Source organism: Gopherus evgoodei, chromosome 1 (assembly GCF_007399415.2).
Source record: "Gopherus evgoodei ecotype Sinaloan lineage chromosome 1, rGopEvg1_v1.p, whole genome shotgun sequence".
Classification (NCBI taxonomy): domain Eukaryota; kingdom Metazoa; phylum Chordata; order Testudines; family Testudinidae; genus Gopherus; species Gopherus evgoodei.
In genome coordinates, this window is record NC_044322.1 from 239,319,322 (window position 1) to 239,332,964 (window position 13,643).

General features: G+C 43.8%; 1 protein-coding gene across 7 annotated transcripts in view; it reads left to right on the top strand.

The window, feature by feature from the left end:
* The window catches only part of PACSIN2 (protein kinase C and casein kinase substrate in neurons 2), a 145,122-nt gene extending 137,440 nt beyond the window's left edge, over positions 1-7,682 (top strand). For all 7 annotated transcript variants that reach the window (XM_030540339.1, XM_030540321.1, XM_030540349.1 and 4 more), the window contains one exon: positions 5,823-7,682. In XM_030540339.1, coding sequence (XP_030396199.1) covers positions 5,823-5,935 — 113 coding nt within the window. In that variant the 3' untranslated portion in view covers positions 5,936-7,682. The remainder of the gene's footprint in view (positions 1-5,822) is intronic.
* Positions 7,683-13,643: the final 5,961 nt, after the last annotated feature.

A 13,643-nucleotide genomic window follows, 5' to 3' on the forward strand; every position in this document is an offset into this window, starting at 1 on the left:
CAAAATCAAGGTCCCTCGAAACCACCACCGGGACCAAAGACAAACTTTTGAAGGTGCGCCCGAGGGTGGCCTACTAGTTACAGGCCAGGATCCCTCTCCTCCCTTCTCCAACCGTCTCTCCTACTTCCTCCCGGCGTGGTCCCAGTTAACTTCAGATCGCTGGGTCCTACGCACGGTGGACGATGGGTACTATCTCCAATTTATTTCAACCCTGCCTTCCCACCCTCCAACCCTGTCCCTCTTCAGGGACCCCTCTCACGAGCAATTCCTCTTACAAGAGGTGCAGACGCTCCTCGCCATAGGAGCTAGAGAGGAGGTACGGATGGACGAAAGGGGCAAAGGGTTTTACTCCCGTTATTTCCTGATCCTCAAGTTGAAGGGGTCTCAGACCTATCCTAGACCTGTGAGGACTCAAGCAGTTTATGATAAAGTTGAAGTTCCTCATGGTATCCCTGGGGACCATTATCCCGTCCTTGGATCCTGGAGACTGGTATGCCACCCTCGATATGAAGGATGCGTACTTTCACATCGCCATCTTTCCTCCGCACAGGAGATACCTCTGCTTTGTAGCCATCCGTCAGCACTTCCAGTTTACGGTCCTGCCGTTCGGCCTTTCTGCAGCCCCAAGGGTATTTACAAAGTGTATGGCCATAGTCGCCGTCTACCTCCGCCGATGTTGGATACACGTTTTTCCGTATCTGGACGATTGGCTCATCCGAGGGGCCTCCGAGACACAAGTCACTCAGCATGTGGGCATCGTCAAGGACCTATTCACACGTCTAGGCCTGAAGATCAATTTAGAAAAATCCACTCTGGTTCCCATGCAGAGGTTAGACTTCATAGGAGCTATCCTGGACTCCAGTCTAGCCAGAGCCTGCTTACCACAGCCGCCGTTTCAGGCGATGGCAACAATCATCCGAGGTCTACAGAATTTCCCGACGACCTCAGCTCGCACTTGTCTCGGTCTCCTGGGTCACATGGCTGCCTGCACGTTTGTAACCAAACACGCCAGGCTCCGCCTCCGTCCTCTCCAAGTTTGGCTCAACTCGGTATACCACCCGGGCAGGGACCCAATAGACACGATAGTCACCATTCCCCTGAGCACCCTAGGCTCCCTAGAATGGTGGCTAACTCCCTCCCTGGTGCAGGGATGCCGTTCCATCTGCCCCAACCCTCAGTGACCCTGCGACAGACGCGTCATCTTTCGGCTGGGGTGCTCACCTCGGTCACCTTCGTACTCAAGGCCTTTGGTCTTCTCAGGAGCTGGCATTACACATAAATATCCGAAAACTGAGAGCAGTTCGCCTGGAGTGCCAGGTGTTCCAGCAACAGTTGCGAGGCCGTTGTGTCTCAGTGTTTACAGACAACACAACGGCCATGTACTACATAAACAAACAGGGAGGGACACAGTCCTCCCCCCCCTTTGTCAGGAGACCATCCAACTCTGGGACTTTTGCATAGCTCACTTGATAGATCTGGTAGCGTCCTTTCTTCCAGGCGTTCAGAACACTCTGGCGGATCGACTCAGCAGGTCTTTCCTGTCTCACGAGTGGTGGATCCGCCCGGACGTTATGCATTCTGTTTTCCAGATGTGGGGATTTCCCCACATAGACCTGTACGCTTCCTGCGAGAACAGGAAATGCCGGATGTTCTGCTCCTTCCAAGGTCTCTCCCCGGGATCGATCTCGGACGCTTTCCTGATACTGTGGAAGAGCCAGCTCCTTTATGCCTTCCCACCATTCCCGCTGGTTCACAAGGTCCTGCTGAAACTCCGTAGGGACAGAGCGCGCATCATCATGATCGCTCCAGCATGGCCCAGGCAGCACTGGTACACCACGTTGCTCGACCTGTCGATAGCCAACCCAATTACCCTGCCACTCCACCCAAACCTCATAACTCAGGACCATGGCAGGCTTCGCCACCTGGACCTGCAGGCTCTTCACCTCTTGGCGTGGCTGCTGCATGGCTAAACCAGTCAGAGTTATGTTGCTCTGAATCAGTACGACAAGTTCTCCTGGGTAACAGGAAGCCTTCCACCCGGTCAACGTACCTGGCCAAGTGGAAGCGTTTCTCCTGCTGGTGCAAAACGCTTAATCTTACTCCCACTGAGGTCTCGATCCCCTCTATTTTGGACTACCTCTGGTCTCTCAAACAGCAGGGCCTAGCAGTATCATCACTGAGGGTACACTTGGCAGCCATCTCTACCTTTCACCCAGGCGAAGGTGGTCGTTCTGTGTTCTCACACCCTATGGTTTCAAGGTTCCTCAAGGGCTTGGAGGAAGTACACCGCCCAGCCCCGACCTGGGACCTCAACCTAGTTTTAACCAGACTTATGTCTCCCCCATTCAAGCTGTTAGCAACCTGCTCGCTACTATACCTGTCTTGGAAGACAGCTTTCTTCGTAGCCATTACATCGGCCAGACGAGTCTCCAAGCTTAGGGCTCTTACGGTGGATCCGCCGTACACTGTGTTCCACAAAGACAAGGTGCAGTTGCGACCACACCCGGCTTTCCTCCCTAAGGTGGTTTCAGCCTTTCATGTTAACCAGGACATCTTTCTCCCGGTCTTCTTCCCGAAGCCACACTCAACGCAACGGGAGCAACAATTGCACTCCCTGGACGTCCATAGAGCGCTCACATTTTATATTGAGCGGACAAAACCGTTTCGTAAAACGCCCCAACTCTTTGTCGCGGTAGCAGACCGAATGAAAGGCCTACCTGTTTCCTCTCGGAGGATCTCACATGGGTGACGGCGTGCATCCACACTTGTTATGATTTGGCTCATATTTCCCCAAGCCACATCACCGTGCATTCTACCAGAGCTCAGGCTTCATCTGCCGCCTTCCTGGCTCATGTACCTATCCAGGAGATATGTTGCACAGCTACCTGGTCCTCAGTCCATACCTTTGCTTCGCATTATGCTCTGGTTCAACAGTCAAGAGATGATGCAGCCTTTGGCTCAGCAGTTTTGCATTCTGCCACATCTTACTCTGACCCCACCGCCTGGGTAAGGCTTGGGAATCACCTAACTGGAATGGATATGAGCAATCACTCGAAGAAGAAAAGATGGTTACTCACCTTTGTAACTGTTGTTCTTCGAGATGTGTTGCTGATATCCATTCCAAACCTGCCCTTCTTCCCCACTGTCGGAGTAGCCGGCAAGAAGGAACTGAGGGGTGGTTGGGTCGGCAGGGGTATATATGCGGCGCCACTCCAAGGGGCGCCCAGCCGACCCACCGAGTGTTGCTAGGGTAAAAATCTTCTGACAAATGTGCACGCGGCATGCGCACAACTAACTGGAATGGCTATGAGCAACACATCTCGAAGAACAACAGTTACAAAGGTGAGTAACCGTCTTTTATTAATCCTAAGTGCATGACTTTGCGCATCTTTATAGACAGTGCATCCTAAGTTTGTGTCATCAGCGGATTTCTTAAGCACACGTACTTTCTGTGCCAAAGTCCTTAATGAAAATACTAAATGACATCAGTCCCAAGGTCACTCCTAGAGGCACTCCACTAGTAACTTCCCTTCAGCCCAACAGTTCTGCATTCCGCGCAACCTATTGTCATCTCTTCTTTAACCATTGTTTCATCCACTTTACAGTGCTTGTATTAATCCCATTCTTTGCCAGTTTAATTAATAATTTACCATGTTGTTCCATATCATAAGTTTTACTGACGTCCAGATTACATCTACTGCATTTCCCTTGTCTAAAAAGCTAGATATATTTTCAAAGGTAGATATCAGGCTAGTCTGGCACAACTTACCTTTGGTAAACCAGTGTTTCATTTTGTCCCAGTTTTCCATTTATCTGTAGAAAAAGGCTCTCTCTGATCACATAATCATATCTCAATATTTTCAAACAAATTGGGGCTACTGAAAAGGTGAGTAGTGTTCTGGTTTGCTTTAAACTCTGTCCTGATAGGGGAACAGCAGTAGCAAGACAGACCAAGCTCTTATTTATTCCTCCCTGGAATCAACAGGAGCCAAAAATTGCTATTCATCCACAGTGGATTGTGGCAACTTCTACTCTCCTCCTGTTTACCCAGCCAACATGGAGATGTTCTAATTCCTTTGGAATACAGTAAGTAATATGTCAGACAAGTGATAGATGCTATATTCCAAGGGATTAGCAAAGTACAGCCTGTCTACAGGAAAATGAAGCAATGTTTATGTACTGGGATGTAGTAGTTACCTTGGAGTCAGGCATTCTGGGTTCTGTTCCTAACTGTGTGATTTTGATTAAACTATTTAGCCCTGCTGTTCTCAGAAGAAAATAATCCTTAATGTGGCTAGTGCTTACCTACATTAAAAGAGACCTAGACAACCTGTTTGTAGACACTTAAATATCCATATAGGAAAGATGTTTAAATAAGTCCATATTATACACAATCCATGTTATAGTTTAGTATATCATTTACATCAGTCCTGGGTTTACACTTGGAAGGAGCCCATTACGGACCCATCTAATCCATCCAGGTCTGGCCCCTCTCCCAGGACAGTCAAGTGCCCAGGCCTTGCTGTATGAGAGGCTCCCAGGCAGCAGGTCCCGCTTGCCTGTAGAGGGCTCACTGCCCAGCAGCCGGCTCTGCCATGTGGTCTGGGCAGTGCTGCTGGCTGCAGGGCTGGTGGGCACAGACAGGCTCTTGGGAGACACGTCCCAGGTGTCTGCTCTGTTTCCCAGTGTGGCTCCAGCTCTGAGTGGTCTCTCCTGTCTGCCACCTGCAGGGCCCCACCTGCCTCTCCAGGGCCAAGCTGCATGGGACTGGTGCAGAGGCTGAGCCAGTCTTAGCCAGTGGGGGGGGAGGGGGGAGCAGGAGGCTTGGCTGGGCCCTTCCAGGCAAGTGGGTCCTGAAGGAGCCTGTCCCAGGTAGGACCCACTTCCCCTCCATCCTGGCTGATAGCCACCACTCTCGAAGAGCGAGAGAGATCACCACCCTGGGACCGGCCCTGGCTGCGCTGCTGGCTCAGTCCGATGGAGCTGAGGGTGGGGTATAGAATGTCTACCATAAGGAATTACAGGTTTTGTGCAACAGTATTAGAATGAGTGAGACTTATGTTATACTGAGCATTTGAAACAGAAGTTTCTTGAGGCGATGTCACAGCCATGTATCAACTTCTAACTGTGAATCTGGGACCACAACACCAAAAATTAAATCCCAACGTCCATTATGTTTGTTTAAAGGAGAAGATAACAAATAATAACGTAGGGTAGAAGATATTTATTTTCTTCACAATATATCCAGTAGGTATACCAGTAACCTACCAGTATATTTTAAAGAAAGAATGTCTTAGCACATTTTGCTAAATCTTGTAGCTTTTTGCTTACATGCCTTTGTAGCAATTTTTTATGTATAGGGGAAAATTGTTTACATTTACATGGCTATAAATCTCATTAGTGTAAAAAAAGTGTCATTTTTTGACTTGGTAGAGGTAGTTATGCTTCCCAAAATTAGCCTTTTCCATCCATACTCTCTAGAAAGGTAGGGAGTTAATACTAATTTATGTAATGCTTAAAATTGTATTTTCATTTTTGGTAAAGCAAAGTGTTAACTTTTTGAAATGTCAGCATTATAATACTTCACTTCTATAAAACTCCTATCATCCAAGTATCTTAAAGTGCTTCATATCATATGTGAATGTTTATAAAATGGGATATTTTTTGCTAAAATCAAAGTGATGGTAAAGAGTAGAGTTAGGAAGCATTTATGGTGCGGGTAGGTAAGGAAGAAGGGTAGGTATCTAGAATAGTTGATGCTATGTTATTTTCTCTTATTACCAAAGTGGTGGTGGTTGTCAGTGTGAAATTTTATTTTGCAGGGGATGAGCTAACTAAAACGGAGGATGAAGATGAGCAAGGTTGGTGCAAAGGGCGTCTGGATAATGGACAAGTTGGCTTATACCCAGCAAACTACGTAGAAGCAATCCAGTGACAAAGGATTAAGTGATTCTGGAAGTACTATAATAACTTTGAAAGCCAGTACCGAATATGTTGCTCACAATGAGGGGAACTGAATGATGTATAGAATGTATATAGTTCTTTTTAATGCAAAGGAATGATGGATTGATATTGACTTTGCGGTGATTTAGAGACAAAAGCTAGATTTGGCAATTTGAAAACAAAATTGTAATTTGTACACAATGAAGACAAAAGGGTCAGGTTGAAAAATATAGTACAACAAGGAAATTCCTCTTTAGCTTCTTTCCTGTCTATTCTGTATTGCTATGTTTTTTGCATTTTCTATTCTGGTGCCCTAATCCATGCTGGGTGTTTGGCTTATCCTGATTTTCAGTTAATCAATTGTTTTAAGTGACCTTCAGTAATTTTCAACTTGAATTTTTAAGACTATTGTCATTGATTTTCTGTTTGTTCTTAGCAATGTCTGAAAGATGCAGTATTTTTTTATTTAAATCCTGTGTAGGCAAGCACCTTTTTTTTAAATGCTTGGATTTTTCAATTAATACTTAAATTATGACCGATTGATTCACCAGTCAAGTGAATGAGAACTTTCCATGTTGTAATGTTAATCTTTCCATGCTGTCATCATGGATTAAAGTTGTAAAACAAGTATTGTATTTAATAAATGTCTGTTACAGAAGATTGTTTTGTAGCAGATATATCTGCATATATTATGGTTGGGTTTCTATTGTGAATGCTATTTATGCATTTTGACGTTTAAATGTGAGTTTCCCATATAGATCGTAAATTGCATTCTAAAAGCAAAAATAACATAGAAGATTTAAAACTATTTCAATCATAGTCTTATTGAGCAGTTTACCCTCTGTAAATTATTAATGATTTTATCAGTGATTTGGAAGGTTAAACATGTATGAAGACTAATTTTCAAGCAAAGGAGTCTTTAAAATAGACTAAATTGCTTTTTATTAAGAGGCTCTTTATGTTGTGTATATGTATATATAATCTGATATTCAAAAAAATTTAAAGAGCATGTCTACTGTTAATTTTGCGAGCCTTCTGTTGATTAGATTTAGACTCTGCTTGAAAACTTAAATTATAGGCCTATTTAAATCTGCATTGTTGCTATTCCCTATTAGTTGTGCTGTATCACAGAGCAAGGATTCTGTGATTCAGATTCTCAGAAATATAGTAAATACAACAGTATATTCTAAATTTGTATTGGTTGGTAAATTGTGGAACCAAATATAAACTAGCTTTAGTAGTCCCTATGTGGATTATTGTAGCAGAACACTGTCAAGTCTTCTACATCTTGTTTGCAGCTACAACTCAGTCATATGTAACAGTGTCAAACAGTATACATTTGTGACATTTAACAGCTGGGTTATACATGTTCTAGCAGGTTTTTGTCTTTAAAAATAATCTAAATCTTATCGGGTGAGTCAAAATGCCATGTTAGGAAGCTACACTGTAATCAAATTAAGAAATCTATTTTCATGTAATTAAAACAACATAGGTGTTCTTTAGCTATACTATTTGCTTTTTGAGATCATAGAGATATATTTAGTCAACATTTCTAATGAGTTGAAATGTACAGGTTTAGGTAGTGGATGTATGTATGTGTCCATCCTAAAAATTTACCAGCATATTTGCTCATTCACAATATAAAGACTAAACAAAAACTGTCAAGAATTTGGGGTCTTGGTCTCTGTATTCTAAAATATTTTAGAAAATTAATAAAATCTGTTAATCTCTTAAATATACACAATGAACCTCTTTACTTCCTAGTGGAAAATGAAAATTTAGCTGTGAAGCAAATATTCTATGCATTTCACTGCAACTTGAGATGAATAACCAAAATTGCATTGAGTCTATGAAATCCATAAACTAGTGTATGATGTGAACAGACGCCTGTCTCCTTCCTAAAGAAGGAAGCATGGCACCAAATTTAGACTGTATTGGCAGAAGCTTGTAATGAAACATTTGTGGAAGGGGAGAGGGTGACATATTGCTTCAGTCTATCTACAACCCCAGCACTCATGTGCACACCCCTTTTGGGAGAGAAACCCAAAACAATACTGTCTTGCACTGTACAGAAAAATCTGCACAGCGCAAGCTCATAAAAATCTGCCTTCTTCCTCAATGTGAAGAGAGGTGTGCATGACTTCTCCCCTCCATTAGATATTACATTAACTGAGTTTAATAATAAGTTTATTATCTACGAAAGGTAGATTTCAAGTGGCTAAAGGGATAGCAAACGAACAAAGCAGATTACCTTAGTAAATAAACAAAACATGCAAACTAAGCTTGACACACTAGACAGATAGGATACAAACTAGCCAATTCTCACCCTGTGTGATAAACAGACTGGCAGATTTTAAGGCATAAGTTGTCTTGGCTTTCCCAGGTTTTCATACACAGGCTAAAGTTTCTAGCTTGGGACCATCACTTCTCACAGTTCAGTCTTTGTTCCTCAGGTGTGTGTTGTCATTGTCCTTCTTTTATATCTTCCCCTTATATCTTATAACTTGCCTGAAAGCTTTTTTGCTGTGACCTGGGTCAAACAGCTCCCATTGTATAGAGCTATCTGACCTGTGTCAAACCGCTCCCATTGTGTAGACCTATCTTGCAGTTCCTGGGGTAAACCTTGTGTGCATTTCTTCAATAAGCCACTACCATTGTTTGGCCTCATCCAGCGTAGCACATTTGAAATACAGAAACATGGTCAATATTATCAGCTTCAGATACAAAAATGATACATGCATACAAACTGGATAAATCATAACCTTTCCAATGATACTGTACATGAGTCATCTTGCATAAAGTACACCTCAGTTATGTCATCTATATCATAAGCATATTTCCATAAAGAATATGGAGCGTAATGTCACATCTGTCTACAGCACAGGTGATGTCTAATGCTGTTTTCCGTCAAGGGGTGTGTGTGTTTAATAAAGTTAGTTGAACACTTCAAGATTCAAACAATACATTACACAAGATCTTTCTGCCTTTCACTAAAACTTTCATGGTATCTGCTTAAAGATGTCAGAAAAATGAATGTGCTGGAAGAAAAATGGCAAATTTCCTTTCTATAAAAACTTTCCAGGGTGCCAATTGCCTGTCAGAAAATTATGTTGGTATTGGCAATAGAGATTTTACAAGCAAGTCCTATTTTCAAATACTTTGGACTCCTTTGTTACGCTCCAGCTATGCAGTGCTGCTGAGTGGGAAATCCAATCCCACATTAACTCAAATGGCAATGAATTTGATCTCATTTTTGTTTTTTAGTAGACCTTTCTCAACCTGGTACAAAAAACTGTCAACTGTGCATCTCTGTTTAAGAGTATAGCAAGATATTGAGAGTGAAGACTGAGATGCATTGATAGATCAATATTGAGAAATTTGATCTGACCACTTCTCATGAGGTGTATGCAGTATGGTTTACTTCTACAGCGCTAAATTAACAATCCCTAAAACAGAAAGGAAGGTAGAACTCTCAGTTCTTTTGTAGATTTTTTGTTTGTTTGTTTGTTTTTTACTTCCCCAGCTCCCTTAACACCTGCTCCTTTCAAAATCCTGAACTATGTCAGGAAACTATTTTGTCCTGAGAGACTGTGCGCTCTCTTCAGTGTTTTGAAATTTATATATCGCAACTATGGGTACTCTGAACACTAGAAAAATGTTTGGTTGTTACTATGTTTAACTTTTAAAACCACATTTAAAATTTTAAAACTAGATGAGACTTGATGTGCATTAGGAGATTAGTTACAAATTTTAATAGGTATTTACAATGATCATTTAACATGGGCTCTGGCAGCAGTCCTTCAAAACCCCATTCAAAGGTTTCCCCGTGGTTTCAAGTTCATCACATTCTTTGCAGCAGTGTAGATGGGGAGGCACAGCTTTGGTGATTAGTCATATAGGATATGTACTTGGGTACATACTCACACCCTTCAGGCATGTCTTTACTCGCCTATGCCATGCTTCACGATCTACACTTCTATTGATACCTATGTTGGGGGTGGGGGGCTATGCGTGTATGTGTTCTAAATGCTGTCGAAAGAAATGTGAAGTGTAGAGGTACCTTTAGTAAACATTTATACTGATATGCTCTCTTAGCTAAGGTGCTTATGAAATATTAGTAGGGTTAACATAGTAAAACTACTTTTGCTTTAAAGCCAGAAGCTGGACTAGTACCATATTGATATCTTATCCTAACTAAGTTCTTTTTTCATGACATTGGCAAAGCAAAGTGAAACTAGTTTTATGACTACAGTTATTAGGTCTTCTCTAACACTAATGGGAAATCTCCCTGAGTCATCAGTGTATCTGATTTTACACTGAAACTCTTATATTACATGAATTTTAGGTTCCTTCAAAAACCAGCGTTTGTATTAGCTATATAATACAATAAAATATTATGGACAAAGGGGAGGAGAGGGAAGAGGGGCTGAGAAGAGAAAAAAACCTTCTACTATCAGCAGCTTTGAACCTGCTGCAAGTTGGACTCCTGGTAGTAGGGTTTCCTCTTCTCTGCTGGCTGCTGCTTTCTTTCTGTCTTTCTTTCTGTCTTTCTGACTCACGTCTGAAATAGAGCTCTTGGCCAGGGGCGCCTTCTCTTTCAAACTTTTCTTCTTTGGCAGACCTAACAGCAGTCAATGTATTTCATGTCAAAACAGCAGGGGACTTGCTGAACATGTCTAAAATAATCATACCTAGTGATCAATCTAACAGTCACAGATTCTGCCTTTGAGCTCAGAGATGGCAATGAAATGGCTAATGCATTATTCAAGAGTTGTTAGAAATGGTATTCTTTTTTAAACTTATCTCCTCTTTGGACTTGGGAGTAGCCCCTCCTCTGGTTCTGGAACCTAAGTAAGCTTCTATGACTCAGTTGCTATAGTGGAGCAGGTCCTTAATGTGCTGACTTCTGGCAGTTCACCTGCTAGTGTTGTGTATGCTTGTTCTTGCTAGGAGTCAAGGCTCCTTTGGGCTTGATATGTTGTTAGAGAGATCCAAAGCTCCACAGGGCTCAAACAGTCTGACGTCTACTGAGGAAACAGGCTTGTTGTCTTCCCCTTGGTGGGGCCGTGAGTGGCTAGTTATTCTGGCACTCATGTTTGATCTGTTTTTGCTGTTGCTTTTGTCTGCCTACTGTTTTCTCAAAGGTGAATGGACAAATTTAGTGCTGAGTTGCCTCGCAACAAGTATTAATTGGCAGCAGAAAGTCAAGCCCACTACCTACCATGAGTTAGAGCAGCGGTTCTCAAATTTCATTGCACCGCGACCCCCTTCTGACAACAAAAATTACTATATGAACTGGGGGCAGCTGGGAGGCGGGCAGTCCCGGGCAGTGGGGCTCAGCTTTGTCTTCGGCCTTGGGACCCCACATGTCTAACGCTGGTCTTGGCAACCCCATTAAAATGTGGTCGTGACCCACTTTTCAATCCCAACCCACAGTTTGAGAACCGCTGAGTTAGAGGCAACAGTGGCACTGTAGCAAGTGACGTGCCCCTCCAGACATTACTGAATCTTGGTGCTGCTCTACTTCTCCAGTACTGAGGAGACAACACTGGCAGGGTGCTTCAAAGGACTCAACTAGAAGTGCTCAGGGCCTGCCCCAAACAGGGAGGCTTTGGAGGTGGACACAGGACTGCTTCCATCAGAAGGTGATGGAGCTTCATCTCCCTCTCTCTTTTAGTTTGGGGATTAAAGTCCCTACAGATCTGACACCTCTCCCAGAAATGATCCTCACCGAGGCACTTTTGACAGACAGAATGAGGATCACTGGCCAGCATGAATTTTCTGCATCCTATGCAAAACTGAAAGCTCAAAGACAGAAGCATTCCCAAGTACCAGGTATTGGCACCTAGAACAAGCGGGAACCAATACTCCACTAACTGCTGAAAACAACTAAGAAATTAAACTTACACTAAGCTAACTCTGAACAAGTACAAAACTATATACAAGAGCAAAAACAATTTAACTGAAAGGGGAAACTTGCTGAAGCAAACTAATGTGCTCCGACTGCCAAACATGGGCAGTAAGAAGAAAGTGATTGGGATCAGGGGAGACTCCTCCCTTTATACCATTGAATAGCAGCACAGAGCAGCAGAAGGTGCTCCAATGGATACCACTAAGGGAAAAATCTCCAACTCTGGTGCACTGGGTGCACATGCACCTGAGGTTGAATGGACGTGCAATGACTGGAAGAAGAATCAACATTTGCCTTTGGGAAAACCAAATTGTTTTGTTTTGTTTAGTTAGATCATAATCGAAATATTTTGGGTTTTTTATACTGACCCACGATGTTTGGTTTCAAGTCAGTTCAACATTAAACTGTACAACGGGGATAATGATACTGACTGCCTTTTAAGATCTATGGATGAAAAGTGCTATTAAAGAGCTAGGTGTTGTTTTCCTATGGTGTTGTATTGCCTCAGGGGAGTTGTTGTTTGGCAGCTCATGCCCCCAGTCCTTCCTATGAGCTAGGCTTCCTGGCCAGACTACATTGTCCATGATGAAATGTGGTCTCCTTCTGACCAACTTAGGTGCTGCATTATGGGAGATGTAGCCCAGTCAGGGAGCCTGGTCCATAGAAGAGAGTGGGGGCACCAAGTACCCAAACTACAACTCCCATCAGCCAATGTAGCACCATAAGGAGATGCAGTTTAATGTTGAACTGATCAGTTTTGGGTCATTCAACACTGGAAGAGGTTGGGGTCCAATGCCCTAAAAGTGGCCACATTGCAACCCATAAGGGTTTCCTCCCACCATGAGATCTTCCCTGTACAGTAACTCCTCACTTAACGTTGTAGTTATGTTCCTAAAAAATGTGACTTTAAGTGAAACGATGTTAAGCAAATCCAATTTCCCCATAAGAAATGGGGTAAATGGGGGGGGGGGTTAGGTTCCAGGGAAATGTTTTTGCCGTACAGTACTACAGTTGGGAGGTGCCCCCACCTTACCCCATACAGGCACAGCCCACTGGCACTGGAGACAATGAGGCAGGCAAGGAGGCTGAAGGTCCTGTAGGCTAAAAGGGTGTCATCAGGAGGAGGGAGAAAACTTGTTCACCTTAGCCTCCAATGATAGAACAAGAAGCAATGGGCTTAAACTGCAGCAAGGGAGATTTAGGTTGGACATTAGGAAAAAGTTCCTAACTGTCAGGGTAGTTAAACACTGGAATAGATTGCCTAGGGAAGTTGTGGAATCTCCATCGCTGGAGATATTTAAGAGTAGGTTAGATAAATGTCTATCAGGGATGGTCTAGACAGTATTTGGTCCTGCCATGAGGTCAGGGGACTGGACTCGATGACCTCTCGAGGTCCCTTCCAGTCCTAGAGTCTATGAGTCTAGGCTAGAAGAAGCACATTGTGCAGCAGTAGCTTTCCCTACTTTGCAAGAAGCGGGGGTGGAGGGCTCAACCCTCAGCCTGCCTATACAACCCCTTCATCCAAGCCCCCCCCCTTAACCTGCCTTTGCTTCCCCCCACTTCCTCCCCCTTTACTCTGCACTCAGCATCCTTGCTCCTCCCTCCCCTGCCTCCTGCCCGCAACAATCAGCTGGCTTGCAGTGTTCAGGAGGGAGGGGGGAGGAGCGAGGACTCAGCGCGCAGGCTCTCCACTCCCTCCGCTGCCTCCTGCCAGTGGCAATCGGCTGGTTTATGGCATTAAGGAGGCAGGGGAGGGAGGGGGAGTCTGCGCACCAAGTCCTCGCTCCTC